The sequence below is a fragment of the Leptinotarsa decemlineata genome, unplaced genomic scaffold (assembly GCF_025532065.1).
Source record: "Leptinotarsa decemlineata unplaced genomic scaffold, Ldec_3_MD MMD2_tig00078422_RagTag_RagTag, whole genome shotgun sequence".
Lineage (NCBI taxonomy): Eukaryota > Metazoa > Arthropoda > Insecta > Coleoptera > Chrysomelidae > Leptinotarsa > Leptinotarsa decemlineata.
Genome location: NW_027412747.1, coordinates 8,037,189 through 8,064,147, shown reverse-complemented (window position 1 = coordinate 8,064,147; position 26,959 = coordinate 8,037,189). Strand labels below are relative to the sequence as shown.

General features: G+C 34.8%; 1 protein-coding gene across 4 annotated transcripts in view; it reads left to right on the top strand.

Moving 5' to 3' along the window:
• The window catches only part of ERR (estrogen-related receptor), a 106,043-nt gene that overhangs the window by 64,336 nt on the left and 14,748 nt on the right, over positions 1-26,959 (top strand). For all 4 annotated transcript variants that reach the window (XM_074186137.1, XM_074186136.1, XM_074186139.1 and 1 more), the window contains exons 2-5: positions 20,328-20,495; positions 23,940-24,056; positions 24,286-24,412; positions 24,738-24,965. In XM_074186137.1, coding sequence (XP_074042238.1) covers positions 20,328-20,495; positions 23,940-24,056; positions 24,286-24,412; positions 24,738-24,965 — 640 coding nt within the window. The remainder of the gene's footprint in view (positions 1-20,327; positions 20,496-23,939; positions 24,057-24,285; positions 24,413-24,737; positions 24,966-26,959) is intronic.

The window sequence follows — 26,959 nt, the reverse complement described above, 5'->3', positions numbered from 1 at the left end:
ATTTCACATCAGCTACACTGTAGAATAACGTATGTAAACTGATTGCTGTGGTTGAATTTTTTTGTTAGGTAGTTTTTTTGTTCTATGATTTTGTGAAGAAATGCATAGAGTGGAGCTTCTGTCCATATTTATTTAGCAATATTTGTTTAGATATGGAGTGAAATGTTATAGAAATAATTGATGAAAGATCACACAGTAGTACAGTTGCGATGGTATTTCTATATTTTTTGATAATTTCTTTAGCGTCACGAAGACTATTTGCCGTTTCTGGAAAATGTGTTTGGTGTAAGTTGAGAATAGAGAAAAAATAATAATGAAAGAAGAATTTGAAGAAATACCTACATTTTTCGCAACGGTTACTCGTTTCAGCTTTGTACCCCAATGAAGGGTGAAAAAGTATAGAGTTCAGCGAAACCAATATGATTAATTTTTTAAATCAAAACTCAGCAATTGCGTTAGAATCATGTTTCATTGGAGAATCATACGTGTCTTCGTAAGGGAAGATGTCATCTTCTTATTCACTCAGTCTTATTCTCTAAGGACAGTCGAGACCAACAGTGCATTTGTGGTTCAGCCTAGCGCAACTGATGAGACCTATAGCGGGTCGAAACAGCACTGCCTGGTGTTGAATTATAAATAATTTGTGTTTGAACTCCAGTTTCCAACTGGTTGCTTTGCAGTGACAAAAGGCGGATGTCATCGGTGGTCGATGTCAAAGCTTGGTTCTCCAAATGAAAGAAGTTTTTAAGCAGTAAAGTTTGAGGAAAATTGATTTGAACCTCAAAACGATGAACAGCCACAGTCCGTCGCGTATTTCTGATATGTACCGCTCTTGGTGGAATCAAATGTGTCAAGTCACTTGAACACTTCCCGTGGAAGTAAATATAAGAGAGAGAGAGAGAGAGAGAGACAAATCGCCAACTTTCCTTCGATGTTCCAGACTATCAAGGTTGCAAGTGATGTTCGCGTCTCCAATCAGGAACTTCAGGGTATGTTTGGGGGCAGAGCTTCATGCATGAGCACCATACTCCAAAGAAGGTCTAATCAGAGCTTTATAAAGCATCAAAAGTTGCTGTGTACAGTTTTCTGGTTCTGAACAGTGTTCCAAGCTTTTGAGAAGCGGCCTTTGCAATTCCAGCGACATGATTGTGCCAAGACATATTGGTGTCCATTCAAACCCCCAACACCCTTATCGAAGCAGGAAGCGGAGTTATCTGTCCTGAAGTAGAGAAGATATCATCGCCCTTAATTACATTACTCTTGTTCCTGTTTTTGGGTACAAACTCGAAGTCTTATTATAACTTCCACTTTTCAGATTTTGTCGAACTTCTTGTGCTGCCATCTGAAGTCTTTCATAAAGATTATTTTCTTCCATGTGATTCCAAGGACAGGAACCGCAAATGTTATATCTGGCCACCTTGTCAAGGAATAATGACGCCGAGCATCGCCCAAACCGAACATAGTTGGTCATTCTTCGTCAATCCACTGGCATACCTGACGTGAAAGTAAGAAGGTCACTATGCTGATCAATAAGAATTCAAGTTCCCTTAAAAACATTTGTAGGTTTCATCGTTCAAATTTTGGCTTGCAATTGAGAAACCATATTTAGTGTGCCTTTCTTTGTTTTATCCTTACGTTGTCTCTTTATATTTTTTAAAATATTCAATTATTTATTTGAATCGGAGTTTTTTGATGGTTTTTTAGTTTTGAGGAGGGAGTTTCTGGTCATTATTATATCAAAAAACAACAAAATGATATCAAACTTTTGTATACTTCACTAAAAGAGAACGTTTGTATATGAAAACTCAATTCCTCAATCCAGCAGAATGTTCAATTACATACATTTTCTAATTTTTCTTCAGAAGAAAGAACCGGAATTATATGTTATTTTACCAAACACTCCAAATATTTTAACCGAGTACTGATTTCATAGGTTTTTTCACTTTATTACTCTTATTATCAGATGAAGTCAAATAAACCATAGTTGCTGAATGTCAATTTGTTGTGTTGGTGTAATTTGATGGAAAACAAAGTGTAGGAAATGGGATTGGAAATACTTTATGTAATTAGTTGCAAGTGTAATGTTATGTTAATAATGAATCAAGCTATAATAATAATATAATAGTAAAGGCTAAACTCAGATTCAAAATCATGCTATCTGTGTGTTTGGAACTTCATTGATTTATGATATTCGTGTTTTGAGTTTTTGCCAATTCCTCACAGTTGTTTCAGGACAGAATATATTTTTTGGGAAAGAAAGTTTTTGGCTTTCTACTACTCCATCTGATACAAAAAAAGGGGATGAGAGAATCTTCCAAAGAAATCTTTCCCAAAAAATTAATCACTCCTAAAAATATAACCCCTTCGATTCAAATAAGATTCCTCTTGGCTGGGATTAAATCAAAAAGGTGAATGAATGTCATTACGATGTCATCGATGACATAAGCAGATCAAGCTTATTCCGTGACATTCAAAATCGTAATTCATGAATGAAGTTTGTGTATTTTCTATAATGTTATCCAATTTGGTACTGAAGAGCCTTAGGGCAAGTGTCTTAAGGCGAAACATCGGTGTATACCAGTGAGGGTGACAGTGTTCTATGTGAGTACAATTTATTACCATTCATTCAAAGTAGAACTCATGTGAATGATATCTGATTCTTATTCCACAACAAATGTTTGAAATACAAACTGAGTAGAGAAAAGTATCTTCTGTATAATTCAGTGTTCATATAGAAGTATTTGTTTCGAAAGAATTATTTTCTTTCGTGTAATTCAATGTTTATATGAAAGTAGCTGTTTCAGGAGGACTTTCTTTCAGTTTGTGACTGAAAGTTACTTCTTTGCATAATCTACACATTCATGTATAGAGTTTCAAATTGATTACTTCCTTCCTTTCTTTGGAAGATTCTCTCATTCCTTTCTTTTTTTTTGTATCGGATGGAGTAGTAGAAAGCCAAAAAATTAATCACTCCTAAAAATATAACCCCTTCAATTCAGAATATATTTAATCGTGCACCAATGATTCGTGCACCAATGATATTGGATCGTGTATGCAACTTTATTGGACAGTGGCCTTGGCATCATGTGATTATTTATCTATCAGTATTATTAATGTGCTTATTATGTGCCTGCAACCTTACAACTCTGATATTTTCAGTTTTTCCCACATTAATATTTAATGTGGGATTTAATATTTAAATCGATTGAGATCTCAAGCACAAATAAAAACACAAAAAATTAAATATCTTGCATCAACGCAACTCCTTTATATGTAATTAGCCAAACATCCACTTAATCTAAAATATTTGATAATAGGCATTTTCAAAGCTGAAATTCAAGTAAGAATATCAAATAAACTGTTCTACTACACTGCCAAAAAAATTGAAAATAAAATCTGATGGAAACATTCATAAACTGAAAATATAATAATATAAATACTTTATACAAAATATACACGTCAATAAGTTCAAAAACCCTGGAATAATATTTTAAAACCATTCAAAATAGCTGATGCTGTATATCTGAATATTTGTTGTTCACTACACGAACAGCCATTTTACCATTTAGAGCGCGATCTCTTGGTTTCAGATAATTCCCTTATTCCCTATAAAGTATCCGAAAATCATATAACTTACCACAAGAAGAAAATATAACGGTGATAGTCTGCACAGTCCTGAACAACTTGGCTTTTGGCTTGTCGTACGCAACAACGACGTATTTTATGAAAGGACCTTGGTTTGAAAGCATACAAAATTTAACATCCAAAGGCAACAACGGTTTGGTGTTCATTCTTCGGCAGAGTTTTATTGCGGAACTTTTTCGGTGAACAGTTAATTTTAAGCTTCCTACCGATGATTTGGCCGCCTACAGGAGATGACCTGACGCCTCTAAACTTTTTCATTGGACACTGCGTATAGTCCAAAGTCTCTCTCTCTCTCCCCCTATCTCTCTCTCTCTCTCTCTTCCCCCCCCTCTCTCTGTCTCTCTTGCGTACGCACTGATGTCTTGGGTGAATATGTCATGTCCTGTCAAGAAGTAATACTTCGAAACTAATCTGTGCACGATCATTTGGGAACGAGCAACACTGGAAAGAACGTGCGATACATATCACGTTGTGAAATTGATTAATATTTTTAAAGTGATATGGGAGGGTAAACTGCTTCCCTTTCTCACATGCATCGCATACGTCAGCGAAAGGCAGACTCCTCCTCTGTCATCTGACAGACGCTCTGTGTTTAGTGTGCGTTAGACATATACTGTTGACAGTATTATAAAAATCTAACTAGCAAGCACGTAATATTCTTTTATTATGTGAAACATAGCTTTAAAATGATGATACTAATTTTGTGTATGTACGTTATTAGTATCAGTATTTAATCCTTCAAAAGTAATAATATAATTGGCTTGAGGTAGCTATAATATTTACAAAATAATCGATAATAGCTATTTATGATATGAGTGTTAAAAGTAAGGTTTAATTTTGTGAGTGTGAAAGTTTGCGAAACAAGCGTAGCTCATTTGAGTAATTTCACAAAGTAAAACTTACTTTTAACACAAATATCTTACAAAGTTTTTGTACAACTGTCCTGTTTTCATAATAAAATAGATAAATATAAGTATAGAAAGTATAAATTTATTTAAATCTAATATTTCTATAAAAACACATTTTGACATCTCTCGCATTTGCTGTGAAGTGGCCGTGGAACCTGTCGGATCCATATATTCCATTTATTTATAGAAGACATTAAATTAATGGATAAATCATTAATTGTTCAAATCCCAAATACAGAAACGAAAGTAGGCCGTTCTTTTAACATTGTTGGAAAACATATTGACTATTTTAATAAATACGTTGCATTACGCACTTCTGTTATCAATCGTCAACGTTTTTTTCTGAAATACTCAAATTATAAACGCAGTGCCAACCCAGTTGTATAAAAACGTTTGAGAAAATGCTCTCCACCGTTGCTGAGTTTCTGAACTTCCGGAACCAAAGGAATATACAGGTTACTGTTTCAGAATGTCTTCTGCTTCTTTGCTAGCAGAATCAGGAGCAAATATAACGGATATTAAGAAGCACGGAGGATGAAAGTCTACAACAGTAACTGAGGGTTACATCGATCAATCTATTCATTATGAAAATAATTGCTGAAAGAATAATCCCAGCAGCTAGCTCCAGCGTTATAGCATCGTCCTCTTCAATTCAAGAATTAAATGTTAATGCCCATGAAATTGTCAAATATATTACAAGGCTCTTCAACATCGCATGGTAATAATGGTAATTGTCTGATCCGTTCCTGTATAAGTGACTAGGTTCCTGTCCATCGTATCTCATGAATAATGTTGCGTCATGTATTTATGCCGGTGATCGTTTCAATGTATACAAAAATTTCAAACGATTCGAAGTCAGTTTTGAATATATAATCGTCTATTTTTATTTTCCAGCGATTCGATGTAAGTAGAATATGTTGTCTTGAAAACTGTGTTCCAAGTGAGAATAGGTAATTTGTTGAACTGTCCTTAATATTACTATAATGTGTAGCTGTTTTTCTTTTTTTAATCTTTGAGATCAATAAAAAAAAGGTGAGGGAAATTATTTGGTTATTATTGTGCGGTTTGAATCGTTTAACATATTTTTTTTCAAAAATTAAGGTAATGCTTCATGTTTCAACGGTTATCACCTGAAGACGATTGTGGATACGTAATGACAATCAAAACGTCCTGAAGTAACTTGGTTGTTTTTTTTCTAGCTCACTCTTCAATTCTCACCGTAACTATTCTTGAAATGAATTTTATTTAATACTGAATAAATCTTTGAGTTTTTTTTGTTTTATTATTTTCTTATTGAATTTTGTTGTGGCTCTTTTATGCTTCTACGAAGTCTTTCGTTTATATTCACATATAACTTTCATAAACGCGGTTTTTGCGTAATATACAGGGTAGTACTTTTAAAATACGCCAGCATACATTTTATTTGTTAACAATTGTTTCTTTAATTAGGTTTCAGTTTAATCTCGTTCTACACTAACTGGTCGCCTATGTAGTGTCGCCCCGTGACCAGGTAGTGTAGAATTCTTACCAACTAAAAAACCACTCAAGAGTCAAGCAGGCTACTCTGGAACCGCCCTCGAGCATTACTTCGGAATAGCAGACTATATTGAGGGCTATATAGTCTCTTCCTTTTTCTTCAATAATTCATCATTCTTTATTTAGTTTTTTTGTCAGAATGGTGTTGGGGAGTTTGTTAACGACTTCCCAGTTTTCTTTATTTTTGAGCATCTTCCCTAACATGTTTTCCGGCGATAATTCTCCTGTCGTCATTTCTGCATTACGTGTTCCCAACGTATGCATTCAAAAATTGTGTGTTTTATCGTGTCTGTCATTTCACAATACTTGCACTCTTCTGTGTCACTCACTTTAAATTGAACAGATACACTTGGCAACACCCATGCCCGTTAGGACTTAGGTGAGAAAGTATTTCACCTCTCCCCATTTTCAGTCCATCCATGGTTCTATGTCTCTTATAAGTATTCTTGTCCAGTTGGCCTTTTCATCGTCTATCTCCCAAAATTGTTATTTTTTCAATAATTTGTGACATTTGTACCATTGTTCTAAATCCCACCAGCAGATCTATTGTGGGGGTTCTTGCAATCATCAGCAGAGCTTTGGTTGATGCTGTTCTATATGCACATGCTCTTTACATGGCTGCTTTTCTTTGGACACTCGATAATGGCTCTTTTCAAGATTGTTGTGCCATAGAGCATGTTTCGGTCCATGTGGATACCCAGGTATTTAATGGATTCTTGGCTACCGATGTTCGTTTCCTCAAATTAAATTGAGATACTTTTCAGTTTCCTGCCTGCTGCCAGCAGTACTACCTCTGACTTCTGAGGGGCAAGCTTCGCTGTCATCCACTTGACTATATCCTTTACATTTCTATTGGAAGTTCTTACCAGACTTTCTTTATTTTTTATACCACCACTACGACTAGGTCATCTGCGTAGCATATCAGGTTAACTTCCCTAGGGACTGTACCATCATGGTACAGTTCCTTAATGTGGGATCAATTACGGAACCTTTGGAATACCAAAGGTAAAGTTCATTTGTCTCTTGTATTCTACTATTAGCTAGCAGTCATATTGTACAGGTATGCAGGTACATTTCTTCTTTTGATTTCCTTCCCATGGTGCGGAGTTGAAAGCGTTTTCTACATCCAACGTTATCATGGCGCATATTTTTCTGTCAATCCTTTAGTTAGCTTCATCTGCGATGTTTTGTACCTTTGCCAGTGCATCTGTTGTTGGACTATCTTCTCGAAAACCGAACTGATTTTCATTTATGTCGCCTTTTCTTTCTATTTCTCTTAAGAGTCTCGCCTTGATCAAATGCTCGAGGAGTTTTTCCATGATGTTCAGTAATGCATATTTTGCTTTTTTCAATAAGAACGAGTCTGACTTGTTCCATTCTTTGTGGAATTGTCCTATTGTTAACAGGAGGTTTATTATTCTCAGACATTGTTCTGGGTGTGCCTTAACAACAACTCTGATGACTTCAGCTTGGAGTTCATCCGAACGGGAGGCTTTTTTCTCTTTCAGTCTTCTGTTGGCTTTCATGAGTTCATCCATTGTGAACGATGGTATCTCCGCAGGTGCCGTTGGTAGTCAGTCCCATTTTTTGATCTGGTGATATGGAAACAACGTTTTCGCAAATTCCATTTGTGATACCATGGTAATTTATAAATTCTTCTAATTATTTTGTTTTGCAAGATTTTTGGAGGTTTCATTATAGATTTTCATGCTGTTTCTCAATCAGAAATAAAATAGTGCAAATGTGAATAAATGAGACTAAAATAAATATTTTTTGAAAATTTTATAGGGTAATATTCATATATGAGAAATATAATAGTAGTATAATCAGCAAATAATTAAATTAGACCATTCAATTTCAAATTGGGTTAGGAAATAATATATATATATATATATATATATATATATATATATATATATATATATATATATAAAAGGAAAAAACAGGATCAAGGATGGATCCTTGAGGTACACCACAAGTTAAATTTTGAAGAGAGCTTTTTAGATTGCCCATATACAAATAATTTTAAAAACACTATGGTCAACTGAATCAAAGCTTTGCATACAGCGAGGGACAAGAGACACATCATTTCTTATTTTTATCAATTTCCATTTGAATTTGCGAAACTACACCGTCACCGCTCTCTTTGTCCCTAGATCTGCGAAAACAGTATTGACATTTTATTTATATAGAAGGTATTTTCAAGATGAATTAAAAGTCTCGTATGTATCAATTCCTCTAAGCTTTTTGCAAAAACTGAAAGCACAGAAATTGGTCTGTAATTGTTTGAATCATTTCTCTTGCCACTTTTATATATGGGCGAAACCTTTGCAATTTTCATTTCATTTGAAAATATTCCACTTTCGAGAGATTTGGAAATAATATAAGAAAAAATTAACGATACATCAGTTTTGACTGCTTTTACATTTTTTACAAATATTTAGTCAAATCCACATGCTTTGCTAGGATTGAGTTGACCAATAATATAACAGAGATGAAACAATTCAAAAAGTTATTAGACATTTTTGTCATATTAAGGTGGAGAGTCAAATAGACCCACTTGCTTTTGACCTAACCAGACCCACTTGCTTTTGACCTAACCCAACCTTACGTATTAGGGATATTTTTTGATATAGTTCGTTCAGTATTGTCTGAGAGTAAAATAATTTCAAGAATGCAAACATGTCGCTACATCAAAGAAAGCAACAAAGTCGTATCAAGCAAATAGCACTGCAATTCACCCAAAAAATCATTGAGATATGTCTACCCTCTATATCCCTTGAGGACGCCGCTAACGAGCCATTGAAATAATGATATGCGACAAAGAACGCGAAAACATCGACAAAGAATGCGAAAATAGCGCCAAAAGAACCGCTTGATGTTTTTTCTGATATTACGTTTAATATAATATTAATAGGTGCGATGTGTCTGTTGACAGTATAATTCAAAGGAATATCTATTCATACAGCCTTCAAAAAACAATGTTTTTTCAATACCCTTCAACTAAATAACTATTTCTTGGAGAATGTTTTAGTTACTATTGGACATCAACATTTGTCGTAGTAGATTTGTTATTTTTTTTTGTTATGAATGATATTTTTCAAGAATAAATATTGTATTTTCCTCGTATAAATTCATTTATTGAATTCGTTGAGAGTAAATAATTTGAATATTATTTACTCTATATATATATATATATATATATATATATATATATATATATAGAGGAGAAGGTAATCGTTGCTGACTAGTTAGGAATGGAACTAACAAATAATGGGGCTGAGCAGCAAATGAAAGAGTACTCTTTAAAGTTTGTCCAAGCTTTCGGAAATTTAATAAATTGTTTCCATCATCAGGGATGCTACAGTATGATGGTGTAAGTAATATTAATATATAATTATGAGTGGTTAGACTTACAACTTTTTGAGGATGTTTCATACGGTGGTCATGTAAAATATTGGACACAACATGATGGATGAACATGTATTGTATCAATGTTCATCCATCATGTTGTGTCCAATATTTTACATGACCACCGTATGAAACATCCTCAAAAAGTTGTAAGTCTAACCACTCATAATTATATATTAATATTACTTACACCATCATATTGTAGCATCCCTGATGATGGAAACAATTTATTAATTAAATTTCCGAAAGCTTGGACAAACTTTAAAGAGTACTCTTTCATTTGCTGCTCAGCCCCATTATTTGTTAGTTATATATATATATATATATATATATATATATATATATATATATATATATATATATATATATATATATATATATATATATATATATATATATATATGTAAACGGTCATTTGTCAGCCCGTAGAATATACTATGTGAACTCTGGTCAGCCCTTGAAAACGTCGGTCGTCCCGGTTTCGGGCTCACCAACGTTTCCCACTGTATATAGTGTTTTTAGGACATGTTATCATGTTAAATGACGTTTAGCAAATTTTCGGTTGGGCCGACCATTACACCATATACACATAGCTGATACACCACCTACTTTCACAAAACTTCGCCAGGAGGCGTGGCTGTGTAATTGTATACACCTGATGTGAATAGTGTCTTTGTGAGCCCAGGTTTATACGAACACTTTCAGTGGATAGCATGTTGGTCAGCCCACAATCGGGCAACGCTGCACTTGCATTTCATGATTCTAACTTGATTGTCGTGGTGCAGAAATTCGATCATAGGGATGGAAAATTTTTTGAGAGATGTAGAATTTTATGAAAAAGTTTTTGTATGTTTTTTTGTACAAGCGTGCGTGTGCGTGCATCTACAAGCAATTTAGATCAGGAATTGTTTCGCATATAAAAGTTTTATCAGAGCTTCGTAACATTTTCACTTGTAGAAAAATGCTTGATCTGGACTCATACTTTCCCACATTCGACTACTTACCCGAAATCAGCTTTTTCGGATAACGGTGTCGAGTACGGAAATGTACTGTTTCCGTTCTAGTTAGGATAATAATAATATAATTACTAACAGTACGTTATTCCATTTAGCTTGTCGAAGCAATTTTAACTTCTGCGCTATCTTAGATACAAAAATTTGAATATGTTATAAGTTGAAAATATCAATATAGTGTTCGGAATCACATGTTAAAATGTGAGACCTCGTTAATCTATAGCTAGTACAAGTTTCTACTTCTGAGGGTTGTCGTTCGTAGGGGTGCGACAGACATATTTTAAACCGTTTCCTGTTTGTATTTTCAAATGTAGATTTTCAAATTATAATTATTTGGCATGGACGCTTCAACAGAAATCGCGTTGTGTAAATCAATTTTAGACATTGAGCAGGAAACTTCGGATTTGACTTTGAAATTGTAGATTTGAAAACCTGACTGCACAAAAATAATCGAAGTGTGACTGAGTAGAAATGAGTAGATGAGAAATGACATTTTTTTCGCAAACGAAAAATCTAAAATGTGATGATCTGGTAATGAATTTATTGAAAAATGAATAGTGACTATCCAGAATGTCTACAATTTCAATAAATTCTATATAAAAATCCGCAGCAGCACTACGGATTTCCGATATATAATTTAGTTGAAAAATTAGGTAAAAATCGCACTAAGTATGTTTTCTATGACGAAACAAAATTCTGAGTAATAAGTTTCAATTCTCTTTTTCTTAGCAAAAGTTTTTTCGAAAACTCCCTTTCAGTTTTTGAAGGTATGATGTTGTTCAGGTTGAACATAATGAAGTGGAGATTAACCGATGTTTTTTTATTAAGTTGACTGTTCATGACGATGAATACGTCATATCATTATCGATTATAACCTGCAGCAGACATTTCAATCAAAATAAAAAAGACTTGGAATATTTCAGCACAGAAAAAATTTGATCAGGTTGAATAGACTTTTATTTGAATGGAGTATTATTCTTCAATTTGAGAACTACTGACAAAAATTGTTCGATAAACTAATAAACACGTAGTATGAAAAAATAATATAATTTCTAATGAAATGAAACTACAACATGGGTAAAAAAATATCAAATGAAAAATATTAATATTATTTCTTCTTTCTATAACAACTGTAAACGTATTCTTTGATTGCAGCCCAGTTTCTATTTTTTAATAATGATGAATATTTCTTTTCCTTATATTTTAGATACAAACACGAACTCAATTCAATTCTAGCACTTCTTTTTTTTTCGGAGCGAAAAACTTTTTGACTATATTTCGTTTTGTTCCTTAGACCAAGTTTGTTTTTGAGAAGGTTTTATTGTTTTCAAAACTGTGCGTGTCTGATGATCTGAAATGAGATCAGTGTGTTGAAAAACTCTATCAAGATATCAAACGGGTTGAAAATGGATCCAAAAATGAATGATAAAAATGAAAAATGGAAATACGATACTGAAAAGTGATTTGACTCATTTCCAACCTATATATACTCAGAGATACGGATGATTCCAAAACAGCTCAAAATATAAATAATTGATTGCATATAGGGAAATGTTTTCGAAAGGAGCCACGTTCAATATCTCCATAAATAAGACAGTAATGTAAATTTCCCGAAACACCTAATTTTTGTAAAATAATATAAGGTATCGCTAAGATGCGTACACACTCCCCTTCAAAATATCAAACAAAATAACCCCATATATGCTTAAAACAGTGAATTACTTAAAATTAAGTAGATTCTATGATATTTATTTGTAATCGTCATATACCCATATATTCTCTAATTATTCTCTAAGTATACCAAAATATTGGCAAGCCAATTAACAAAATAGCATTAGGACCATTGCAAAGATCGTAACGGTTCTCAAAGAGTTTCGCGCCAAAATAGTCGCGTGTCAAACAATTAAACAATTGCAGATTTCTTAGGAATACTGAAACTTCAATAAAATGAATAAAAACACTTTTGTCTAATTACCTATATTTGATTTTATTCATATGACCGTTTTCGGGTTTGACCCCATTATCAAGTATTACCTTACCTATAAATTTCGTCGCCGCTGATATATACCATTATTTTTTTAAGAAAAATTTTGATGATCATAATATCCTCCATTTCATAAATTTATTATCGGATGAAAAGTGGAATTTTCTCTACTTCACTGAATTTGACTTCGATACTAAATTTTCCCATTTTCCTGATGTTTTTCTTCAAGCTTTTGATATATCCTTTCCTAAACAGTTTCAAAAAATGAAACAAAATCAAAATTCAAGTAGACACAAACCATGGATTACTAAGGATATCGTTGAAGAAGGTATATTACTCAGAGATATTTATAATTTGAACAAGAGCCAAACCAATGTACATTTATTGGGTCAATATAAGCAACTCTTAAAAAATCATAGACAAAAAATTGTGCTCTCAAAAAGTCAATACTTTAATAATCAATTCCTTAAGGCTTAACATAAATCTGAAGCTGCCTGGTCTATCATCAGGAAAAATACTATTATAAACGATTCATCTAAGACATTGGCGATGGTGTACTTGTTGACGATGGTCCCGGTATATCTCAAGCATTTAGTAGTTATTTTGTCGATTCAGTGGAGTCATTAGTAAAAAATACTGCACCTGGTGGCATTGAAAATCGTTGTGTAAAAACTGAGAGTCTTTTCCTCTATCCAATAGATGAAACTGAACTCGTGGAAATAATTAAATTCGCATGTTCGAAAAATTCCAGTGGGGTTGATGAATTGGCAGGCAATGTTTTATTGAAGGCTGCTTTGAAAATAATGGAACCTCTGATTTATCTAATCAATTTATCTTTCTCTAAAGGTATTTTTCCTTCCCGGCTTAAGCAAGCAATGGTCGTCCCAGTCTATAGAAAAAGCGATAAGCATGTAATGTCGAACTACAGAGGTATTGCTTTACTATCTCCATTTTCGAAAATATTTGAAGAATCATATCAAAACTTGTGTCTTTTTTAAATAAATACAATATCGTATCTGACAACCAATATGGGTTTCAAGTGGGTTTGTCAACCCAGGACGCCATCCTTTATCTACATAATCATGTATTATCAATCTTCGACAACGATGAAAAATCACTTAGTGTTCTTTTCGACTTGACACGAGCGTTTGATACCAGTCATCATGGTCTTCTTCTTGATAAACTGTTCGACATGGGCGTTCGTGGTCCAAGTCTGAAATGGATTGAAACCTATTCAACTGTTCGTACACAGGTTGTTAAAGTTAGGCTTCAGACTGGGTCATTTTTCTCTGAATCTCGAAACTTTGTTACAGGTGTGCCCCAAGCTAGTGTTTTGGGGCCTACACTATTTATTTTATTTGTTAATGACCTTTCAAAAATTAATCATCCACAGTGCTCTATACAATTTGCTGATGACACATATTTTACTGTCAGTGGTTCGGAATGTGAAACATTGTCAGTAAGAGCAAATGATGCTGTATCCAACATGCAAAATTATTGTTCTGAGAATGGCTTGATTCTAAATAATCTTAAAACCAACACCATTTTCTTTACAATTCAGGAAACTGATTGTAGTGCATTGGTTAGGTCTGAGATTAAAAGTATTGAACAGGTAAACTATAAAAAAATTTTAGGAGTTTTTATTGATTCCCAACTCAATTGGAATCATCATGTTGATTTCATACTGAAGAAATTAGCGACACATTGTTTCGTTATATGCAATCTGCGTAATTTTGTGTCTATTGAAATTCTTAAAAGTTACTATTATGCATATATTTACTCTGCCCTCAATTACTGTATTATTTGTTTTGGCAACTGCAATAGAATCAGTGACTTATTAATTTTCCAGAAGAAGATTATTAGAACAATTTGTTTTAAAAAAACACTCGATTCCTGTTAACCACTATTTGCAAAGTTGAATATATTAACTGTTACTTGCATGTATATTTTTAATTGCGTAATCTACGTTGAATAAAATTGCTCCAAGTTTCAGAACAGAGATGATACATGTCTTCTTTCGGGCTTCACCCTGAGAAAAAAATATAACATTTTAATTCCTAGTCATAAGTTAGCCAAGGTGACTAATGGACCTCATATCATGTCAAAAAAACTGTACATCGAGCTCCCAATATCCATTAAAAAATAACTAGTGTAAAGCTCTTCAAACAAAAAGTTCGGAAAGTATTATGTGAAAAGGTATTTTATTCACTTGATGAATTTTTTCAGTCTGATTTGGAATTTTAAATTTCAATTTTTGTACCTCTTTTATGGTCTGAATGTTATATAATATATCATATAATTATGTTGTTTTATGATTGTGACCTCATTGTAATTGTACTGAGTTATGTGACTTTTTCCATTCCATCCCTAGGTCTACGGAAATAAAGATTTTTGATTTGATTTGAAGTATTGAAAAAATACTTAATAATGCGGGGTCAAACCCAAAATTGGTCGTATAAATAAAATCAACTAGTGGTACTTCAACAAAAGTGTTTTTATTCATTTCATTAAAGTGATCATGAATTACCACAAAATAAACAAGTAATCAATCATACATAATACAGAAACTATATGAAACATAAATAGTCAATAGTAACGGCATCTTTTTCTTTTCCTAATATATTTTTTCCGGTAAACTAACAAATAGTTAACCTCTGAAAAACTGGATTTGCCAGGATTTTAAAAACACTTGATACCCTCACGATGAAATCCAATGATACACTGAAATGAATCGCGTTCCTGGTCAGCCCTTCGATGTGGCAGCATTGTCGGGCTGACCAAGATGCTCTTCATATAGAGATTTGTATAACTATGGGCTGACCAATAGCATGGGGCTGACAAAGGTTTAAAGGATATGTAAAATTTTTATTTTCAGAAAAAATCTACCCCTCTGATGGGCCTATTAATAAAATCATATCACTGAAGAGTATTCCGAAAAGTATATACCTAAATATATTCGGGAAGTGCTGGGTGGACCAACGCCCCGTTCATATACCGGGCTGACCAATATGCAATGAACAAATATATATATATATATATATATATATATATATATATATATATATATATATATATATATATATATATATAGATATATATATATATATATATATATATATATATATATATATATATATATATATATATAATAATTTTCCTTTATTTTCAGTATTTCAATATTAAATTTTACAAAAAGGATTTGAAGCTTTATATCTTCTATTAATTATCTGCGAGCGCTTTCGACTGTTGGTAGTACTGTCATCTTCTAGGCACTCCTCCTTCTAGGAGTGCCTAAAATGATGAATAACTGCCTCACCGATTTCAAGCTGATCAATTATTTCTTTCTTGTTTGTTGAATTACTTCGGTTAATGTCTATATTTTCATCTAGAATAGTTTTTTAACTAATTTATTCAAAAAGGTTTATTGTTCTAAAAAATCCGAAAGAGGTATTTACGTTCCTTAAACTTGTCTTTCTTTATAAATACTTTTTTGTTGAAAATTCGACAGACTTTGCCTGCTTCACTTCCTCAAGAACTGTGTATGCCAGGTCACGAAGAATAAACTTTCTCAGGCTGTATATCAAAAGAATTTAATATACAGCGAAGTAATCAAAGAATTAATAAAGTGACATGTCAAGTGATTTATCGTAAAATTTGATAATTAGTAAGCATTTGAATATCTAGGTGTAATGAATTGGGGTTTAACAGTTCTTCAAAATCATTAAAAAAAATCTATGTATTATCCACTTCATTGTCCTGATTTGGCAGTCCTCGATTTCGTCTTTACATATTCAATAGAAAGCACATAATTTGTGGAATACAGAAACTGAAGTCTCTCACGCTAAATATTTGTTCACGACAGTTTCTCGCTATTCATAAAAGCAAAGCCTCTTTCAGACATGCGGGCGGGTGAAATAATTGAGTGAAGTTCGAAACGAAATTATGAATAAGACGAAAAAGCAGTTCCCGGCAGCATGAAAAAAAAAACGGACGCGCATCACAATTTCCGACTGAGCAAGGAACAAATACTGAAACTAGTCAACCTTGACTGCAAATGATTATATCTTGTTTAGTAGCCGGTTCAAGTGCAAGGCCAACGTTGCGCGCTCCTTTCCCTTCCCTTTGAAAAACAATATCGCATCAGCTGCGGTACAGTTATTAAAGATAATGTTTCAGGTTTGATTTCGTTTTTTTATCGGAAATGGATCGTGTTCACTTTTTTAGTTTGTGTAAAAGTTTATATTTGGCGGCGTTATTTGATATATATATATATATATATATATATATATATATATATATATATATATATATATATATATATATATATATATATATATATATATATATATATATATATATATATATATATATATGGGATCGATACCCATATGGACTGTCTTATAGTTTTCAATGTAATCAAGTAGGTACGGAGGATTAGCTCGGTTTTTTTTGCTCGGGAACATTGTTACTCCAACATTTGAAGACCTGTTTAGAGACCGTCTGACTTGACCATTTTATTCTTCGGAAAATACTGCAGCCCCGTAGGATTATCGGCTATTTCTCTCATTTTTTTCTTGACCCTCCATTCTAACAATCACGTTCTCTGTACTAGTATGTATAGTCGAAGTAAGCGATATTGTGCACACTTAAAGTTGGCAGCACTCTCGAAGGCCAAACAAACCAATACATTGAAATGAACCGGCTGCTAACTAGTCCACGTGTACTGTAGAATTGGCGGTTCGTATTGGATAATTTTTACTTACCGAGTTTTATGATTGGCTGAAGAGTCATAAAATTAAATTTGAAGTTATGTTACGGTGACGAATAGAAATTGGGGAATGCGGGGATGGTTATCGCCGTCGTGTCACAGTGCCGTGTCATCAATGTTCAGTTCAGGAACTGATCGGATTTGAGTGTTGAAATTCGATATTGGTGTAGTTATAATTACTTGAAATTTTTGTTATCTGTTTAAAACGTGGCGTCCTTTGACAAGTACTAATAGTATTAATGAGTGTGATAACAACGCATACTTTTTCTAGTGTACTAGTGATTCCAATAGCGATAGTGAACAATTCGAAAAAGGGATACCAGTGAATGAGATTCGGATGCATGTATGTTTCAATGTATTTAAGAATCTATATCTCAAGTTTGGTTTCGAAGAAAACAAACTATTACAACATCGGATTTGACCGAAATTTCTTTCTCGACTGTACAACGCAAGACGCAATGTGATACAGGATTACCAAAACCTTTAAATGTTCATGTTTGTATTTTGAAGATTACTATACCAAAAACCAACTACTTGAAGTTTTACAGACAAAATCATTTGAAAAAGTGCCCTTGAGAGTATTGCTGAAAAGTATGGACACACCATACTGAGACTTGGGGAAAATTGAAACAAAGCATGAGGCGTAAAAATAATTTTCCAAAATTTGATAAGAGGGTAATTGAGCTAATCGAAGAAGAAGTATCTTACCGAAGTACTGAAGTATATTACCGAAGAAGACTGGCAGAAAAGGATTAAAAAAGTAATTTTAGTTGAAAAAGACTATATGGAGATTGAACACTTCCATATTAATGGTGGAAATAAATTTATTATTGATTTAAATGACGACAGTGATAGTGAAACAGAGAATATAGAAGATAAATTATCAGAAGCTTGGGAAGAAAGTTAGTGAAGTGTTTTTGAAGCGATTCCGTACTTCCGGTTTGACCGGAAACGACCTCGACTTTTGATTTTTAATGGGGCATTCTGTATATTTTTACTTATTTCGGTGGAGAATGACATTTTAAATCCAACAATACTTCACTTGTCAATATTTGACAAATGAAATCATTTTTATTCCAATTATTATTTATTGATCTAGAATGCCAAGGACCGTGTACATAGCTTCATTCTTGATCAAGTAACATGGGAAAACTACGACTTTGATGCTTATGATTTCACAGTCGTTTAAAGAATTATTTCATTATTTGCCGCTCGAGAAACAGCAAGAAACATGCTACCGATGTCGATGGAACTTCGGCAAAAATTCTACGATGTTCGATTGCGATATTTATTCGCTGGCTGCAAGCGTATTCACACAGTCAAGTACACAGTGAAGTGAAAGATACAGTGCGGTACGCGAAGTGATCTTGTAAAGCGATAGCCATTAAAATAATAGTTGCCATTTTGTTGAAGGGTTTGTTGTATTTGAAGTGAAATAAAGTAAAGTTTGATTATTCAGTGTAGTCAATTATTTATCAGCCCACGGGGAAAAACGTAACAATATCACTTATTCCAGGCTTGTTGTATCGATATCTAGTTTTTGTACACTCTAACCATTTATGGCCGTGGATCTCACATCCAGGACTTGTGAAAAGATATGTTTCTCGTTGGGAATATGGGGGCGTTTTTCAAGATTGTTGTTAAAGTTTTGCTAGTGAATGCAGATCTATTGATCTAATAAAGCAATACAATTAATTTCATGTAATCCAGTAATTTGAACTTCAAATTATTAAAATTGTTTTCATCAAATAACGGTTTTCTAAACTTTTATAACTTGCTCATTTCTGCGATTCTATTCAATTTCTGAGATTTTGTAGTACAGTGTTTTGGAAATATGTTTCAATTCTATTGCTCCCGGCCTTTTACCTTTTATATTTTACTATTCTACATTTCACATCGTCTGATATTGACATAAAACAACATATCCACAACTACAGAGTCAAGAGACATATAAGTTGGACGCCTATGCCACTCTATTTTGCCTCTTTCATAGTAGTTCCTTGTACCAGAGTTTTTTCAGTCCTCAAAGCTGTTCTGATCCTTTCATAGGTCTCTTCAATTTTTGAAACAAAAAAGTCGCAGGGGGCCTAATCTGGTGAATACGGTGCCTGATTACAGTGTTTTTTTTCTCAAAAAAATTACGAACAAGCAATGACAAGTAAGCAGGTGCATTATCGTGATGCAAAAGTCATCAATTGTTTTTCCACAATACCGGGTGTTTTCTTTGTATTGCTTTTCGTAAGCGGCGCATAACTTAAGATAATATTCCTTATTGACCGTACGACCATGTAGCAAGAACTCCTGATGCACTGCTTCACGGAAATCGAAGAATACAGTGAGCAAAACCTTGACATTTGATTAAACTTGGCGTGCTTTTTTCGGTCTTCGTCCATTGGGACGATTGGACTTTGGTTTCGATTTCATAGCCATATACCCATATACAAAATTCGACGATTCTATATAACTATTTTCTTCAGGGCGAGCTTCGTCATTGACATCTTCTCTTGTACCACTTGTAAACATTTTTCTGAATCACCGTATGTCATTGTCAACATTTTTAGGGTTTTTGAGCACTCAATTCATGCAAAATTTTCGATCCATTTTTCTCATATAGTAGAAAATTGCCGAACACGCAAAAGATTTCTTACATTTATGCATCTCACCAACTAACTAAACATGCTAAACAACTGAAACCTGTGAACATATGTTAGAAACGAGTGTATCAACATAAAAAAATAAAAACATCGCTAATCGAATATACGTAGCCTGGGAAATTTGAACATTTACTTCATTTTTTATAGACCCCGTATTCGTCGGCGATGGGGTGTCTTAAGAGCCCAAAATGAGCCTAAATTTCGCCTCTACCGTGTGTGCAAACATTCAATTCAAATAAGGAGCAAAACAGTTCAATATCATTCTGAAGGAACCTAAAATGATTGCAAGTTCAAATTTTCTTCACCGTTTAACTGGGTTCTCCCAGCTTAACGGTGAAGCTGGCAGAAGTCACTTGAAAAAAATTCTTACCAGAGGTTTTACCTGGCTGTATATAAAATTTGTTGTAGGTATCAATGATGACGGACTCAGTAACTGGCGACGTATCAACAGGATGTGTCACGCACATCAAAAAAGAAATGGAAGCTTTCGCCGATTGCTCACCATCGAACAGCGGCATGTACTCGCCGACAACAACGGTCTTGAATGAAACCATCATTAGATCGGCAGACAGTAAGGTCAGTAAAAGTTTATATAACTAAAATTGATTTGAACTTAGTTCTTAAATGGAATACAAAGAATATTGTTACGTCTTCACCGATGATTGTCTCTAAGCCATAAAACTTCGGTCAAGCTGCGACACGCTGATCTCCGCATCAGCATCGATTACTCCACGTTGGGCGCCACCTTTCCATACCCACAGTTAGCTCGGGGTGGTAAATGTACTTACCTCTTGTATACAAATCCAATTTAAATACGATATGTTTAAAAGTTCAGTTAAGATTTTGATTTCATTTAAAGGAGTCACTTTTGCTCTTCCTTGATTACTGAGGTGGACTCGAACGAAGCTGTCATCCTTGTCTCCCAACTCTGAGGTCGAGTTAGTTGGCGGGATGGCTTGACCAACTGGATCACGAAGTTTTCGAGGGTAGCTGGATCTCTGGTTCTGGACTGAATTCGGAGTCCCGTCATGTGCGACCGCAAACAGCATACTGATACTTGACTCCGTGAACTTTCAGAAACACAAAAGCACAAAACCTTCAATCCTCGTGAGTGGGGATGTCGTTTTAAAATATTTCTCAAATAAAAAGGAGGCTTTTGTAATAACCGTTGAGACAAGGTACTTTCTATCACCTATCCATTTCTGCTTTGCTTCCGAAAATCGATTCACTCGTTTAGAAGATATGGTGCTTTAATTAGCCAACAATGCGTTCTCCGAAAAATTCAAGCAGTAAATTATTTTTCTTAAAAACTTACCGTAATAATGAAGTGAGTGTCACAAACCTTCATACAACAATACAAGGTATTTTCAAACCATGGTCGTACACTGATAATTTATCATCTCAGATCTTCCAATGAGTCAAATGGAAAACTCCAGTCTGACCGAGAGTCCACTCAATTGCAAACCTTCGTCTTATCCAGCGACATATTTTGAATTAGTATGCACATTATGTGAGTCCATTGGAGTTACAGGGGAGATGCAGGTCAATCATCATCAATATGACTTTCTTTCTTTCTTTCGTATGTCACCCATATTTGGAATAACACAATCGAGAAACATGGAAAATCAAGAGCTGTTGCGTTTGATATTTCTAAGGCCTTTGATCGTGTGTGGCATGAGGGTTTGCTGGCCAAACTTCGATGCTATGGCTTGTCGGATCATTTTTGTGTATGGCTTTTCCGCTGCCTGAAAGAACGTTCCATGCAAGTTGTCGTCGATGGATACCTCTCGAATACTTTCACCATCAACGCTGGTGTTCTCCAGGGATTCAACCCTCTTTTCATTGTATATCAACGACTTATTGCTTTGCTGACAACAGCACACTTGTCTCGTCATTCCATTTGGATTCCAGGATATCGGCTACGGAGGCACATCTTCACCGGTAGCAGGAGGTTGCATATCTTAATGATAATCTAGGAGTGATTTCGAATTGGGGTAAAAGTAATCAGGTTCAATTCAATGCCACAAAAACCCAAGCATCGGTTTTTTCCAAGAAGATACATGTCTCCGAACCGGATATAATAATGTCAGGTCAGACAATTCCGCTCTCTGCTTCGATAAGTTTGTTGGGGGTTAACATGGACACCAATATGTCTTGGCACAATCATGTCGCTGGAATTGCAAAGGATGCTTCTCAATAACTTGGAACACTGTTCCAAAACAGAAAACTGTACACACCTCAGCAGCTTTTGATGCTTTATAAAGCTCAGATCAGACCTTCTTTGGAGTATGGTGCTCATGTATGAAGCTCTGCCCCCAAACATACCCTGAAGTTGCTGGATTCCATCCAGAAAAGAGTCATCCATCTGATTGGAGACGCGAACATCATTTGCAATCTTGATAGCCTGGAACATCGAAGAAATGTTGGGGATTTGTCTCTTTTCTATAGATACTTTCACGGGAGGTGTTCAAGTGACTTGGCACATTTGATTCCACCAAGAGCGATACATATCAGAAATACGCGACGGGCTGTGGCTGCTCCTCGTTTTGAGGTTCAACTCAGTACACCTCGAACTTCACTGTTTAAGAACTCTTTCATCTGGAGAACTGTGTTTATGTGGAATAAACTTCCTGAGAACGTTTTTCCAAATGGATTTATTCTCCAACGATTCAAATCCAATGTGAATCGCTACTTTCGCACAGGCACCGCTCTGAGAGCGCCTTAAGGATTTTCGTGTAGTGCTTGTGTTTTGTCTTAAAAAAAAATATAAATGTAGCGACCCCAACTGACTTCCCTATAACGTCGGATCAAGAGATGGTGGTTCAGCATGGAACTTATTTATCGCCTCTTCAAAAGTGGGATTATTTATGAATCTGCTTTGCATAAAATTCTTGAGAAGCTAAAGCAGAATTCGCATAGTTTCCTCCTGAGAGTGTCCTGAAAATAACGTGTGAACCGAGGAGATGAACATCGACTAAACAACCTCCACTGTCCTTCCAGTAACAAAAGATCAAGAAAGAGAGAGCTCAATTTTGCAGCTTTTTGTCTCAGTTTACAGAGGATATGGAGGTTGATAAAAAGACTCCAACTGTCATCCCTGTGAAGAACAGGAGCTTCTTAGTTCTCCAACTCTTGAATAAACTAGGTGGTGCAACTAAGAAACGATTTATCGCCTCTTCGAGAGCAGTATATATCATGAATCTGCCTTGCACCAAATTCTTGAGCAGCAGAAGCATAATCTGATGTACTAGGAAACAATCTCCCTCTGAGCAGGTCCTGCAAATAACCTGAGTAGGTCCTGCAAATAATCTGAGTTTACAGAGGAGGCAAACGTCAACTAAACGACCCCAACTTGTCCCTCCTGTCCTTCCAAAGGATCAAGTTGGGAAGAGCTTCTCAGTTCTTCAGTTTTTGAGCTGAGTTTACAGATGAGATGAAGGCTGATCAAGAGAGGCAGCTTCTCAGATTTTTAAGTCTTGAACAAACCTAGGAGGTTCTTACTAGAGAAAAATATACCAGGATTAGAAACCTTGGAGAGAATTATTGTTCACTAGGAAATTCAGGTCTTAGTAGCAGAGCACGTACTGTGTGCCTGCTCCGTCACAATATTTATCAGGTTTTCAGCGTTCGGCACAGTCCCACTCTTGCCAGCTGACCTAAAAGATAACTCGCCAAATAAAGTGATGGCATTCATTCATCGAAAATTTTGATTCATTTGGTCAAGTTTGAATAGATATGATCTACAATTAATCTTCACGGGTTGCAGCGGAGGGTCGAGTAGACCTACCTATCTACCTAAGGTTATTATTTGTTAAGAAGAACTCAGACGTGTAACACTTATGTTGTATTATTATTATTATTATTTATTTTTGGCATAATACAACAGTATAATACTCCATTCTGTTTTTTTTGTTCCCTTTCTCATATTTTTATTAGATTCTACAGTCTAATAGCAACCAAATATTCCCTGAAAGTTTTTGCCTTAAGTTATCTTTTTACTGACTAATAATTGGTTTTCAGATCGATTTTCACGAAAGCAGCTATGAAAAAAGTTTACGATCTCCAAGTAGTCCGGAACGACAGTATTGCTCCTCAACCACACAACCTCACACTGACTCAGGAATGGATACCAACGAAGTATGTATCACAAGAAACTAATAATGTAAGTCTGTATTCCAAAAGTGGCCTGAACTATGATAGGTTCATATGCTAATATCTACGGAAGTTTTCTATCATATACTTTTTCAAAGTGTTTGAGGAAGAAGCCAAACTTTTGCTTTTAATGCAATAACATAAAAATTCATAACATTAGATGTTGTTGCTTGTCTCGTGCATCTCGCCTATTAACGTTTAGAATGTGTTTCAGGGTGAAATAAAAGAGGAAGATTCCCCACGAAGACTCTGCCTCGTTTGTGGTGATAATGCCTCAGGTTTTCATTACGGTGTAGCTTCTTGTGAAGCTTGTAAAGCATTTTTCAAACGGACAATACAAGGTACATATTATTTACATGATAATTTTCATTTGACTACTTTTGCAACTTTACAAAGTTTATTAACATAACACAGTGTTTCTAATTAGGTTATAGACCTTTCATTTTTAATGAATAGATTCAAAAAGTTTTAAGATACTCATTGGTATTAATTAATGTGTTTCTCAACTTTCCCTTTTGATGAGATAAAATCACAACAATAAAGATATGTACTTCAGTCTTTCATTTATTATGGAATGATGAAACCATTCTTTCAACATTTTTTCAAAAAAATTCTTGAACCAAACTGAAGATTTTTCATCAATATAGTCTTTAAATCTTTTTTAAGGTAATATTGAATATACATGCCCAGCTTCAGGAGAATGTGAAATAAACAAAAGAAGGAGAAAAGCATGTCAAGCATGCAGATTTCGGAAGTGTCTGCGTTCGGGAATGCTCAAAGAAGGGGTTCGACTGGATCGGGTGAGAGGGGGTAGACAAAAGTATCGTCGAAATCCAGATAGTCCATATCAAGTACAAGTTGTGTCTGCACAGAGGCCTTTGCTTCTTTTAGAAGGTAAACGTTTTTTTTATAATTTTTTCAATTTTTCCATCTTAGGTGGAGTTATGCATTAAAGCTATGTTCTGTCATAGTTTATTTCTCTATACACCTGAATTAATAATAATAACAACTTAATTGAGTTATATACACACATCGGAAAAGTCTAGGGATATTTTTATAACATACTGAATATCATAAAAAAAAATGCATGAGGTCGTTTAATTTCGATTAAATTGGTACACTCGACCACCCTGTAGATTTCTATGGGTTGAACAAAGCCTGCCAAAACGGTAGCTAATCTTATCAAGTTTTTTACAAACTGTAGGTTTTCGGCTAAAATGAATAATCTGAAAGTGTCAAGTTTGTACATTCTATGCAGTTCTAGCTCAGCAATTAAACTGGAAATATTGTGCTTCAACATGGAACACCATCACTTACCATTGCCTGAGATGAATAGAGCTGTAGGGCTTCTTCAAGGTGGCATGCGACAAAATGATGTAGCTCTTCGTTTGGGGGTCTCCCAAAGTGTTATCAGTCGATTGTGGCGGCGTTTCCGTGAAACTGGCAGTCCAGCCGAACAACATCCAGGGCGAGGACGCGCTACAACTGCAGTTCAAGACCGATTTTTTGTCTTAACCACAAGAAGACAACTGACAATCACAGCACCTGAGTTGGTTAACGTGTGCAGCAGACGCACCAGGTAACCATTGGTCGTGATACTGTCAGAAATCGACTGCATGAAGCAGATCTCCACAACAGAAGGCCACTTAGATGTCCACCTTTGTCGAGAGGCAATCGCGGTAGAAGATTAGAGTGGTGTCAAGAACATCAAAACTGGGATGCAAATAATTGGGCCACAGTTTTGTTTACAGACGAATCCAGATTTGGATTTCATCCAGATTCTCGTCGAGTAAGACTGTGGAGACGACCTGGAAATAATGAACGTTTGAGACACGTCCAGGAAGTCCACACATACAGAGGTGGTACAATAATGCTATGGGGCGGAATCATGATCGGCGGCAGAACCGATCTCGTTTTTTCAAATCGCTCCCTCACAGCTCGACAGTACCTCGACACCATTCTTCTACCTATCGTCCATCCGTTTGCTGGTGCTGTTGGTGAAAACTTCCACTTAATGCACGATAATGCTCGTCCACATGTCGCGCGTTTAGTGACTGACTGGCTCACCAACGAAGGAGTTGATGTATTGCCATGGCCAGCACAATCACCGGACCTGAATCCCATCGAGCATGTGTGGGACATGCTTCAACGAAGAATTACTCCGCATATAGGGAACATTCACACAACGTTTCAATTGAGAGAGCTTTTAATCGCTGAATGGGCAAATGTACCTCAAGAAGACATTGACAATCTCATTTTGTCGATGCACGATAGATGTAGGGCCGTAATAAACCAGCGTGGAGGCCATACTTTGTACTGATTCCAATTTTTTTTGTATTATGATTTTTTTTCGGGGTGCCAAAGAAGAGCCATATTTTTTTTTAGTTTTGCTTATATGCGCACTCAGTATTTTTGACCATTTAATAAATTTTGTTGTAAGTTACATTCGTTTAATAATCACCCGTCAACTTTTTTTCCCTAAAGCGATCTAAAAAAAATTATTGCCATTTTTTAAAATATCCCTAGACTTTTCCGATGTGTGTACATAAAAATATGTGAAAGCTAGTTAAAAAAACTGGAGACAAAAATGTGTAATGATAAAAATGCATAAAAGTGTTTTTTTTTCGTAATGATACTCGCAGCATATTTTTGAATTCAATAAAATATGTCCAAATCGCTACTTCAGCCCCGAATGACATTATATCTAGCATGGAAAAAAAATATGAAAAGTACGATGTTTTAGTTTTGTAAACATTTGCGCTTCTCCTCAAACCGTAACCCTTTTGACTTAGTTTCTTACAGAGAGAATCAAGGTGTATAGAAACCTATATTTTATATTCTTAAATTCAAAGCTATTGTTGATTTTGTCAAAAACAGCTTTGGTTTTC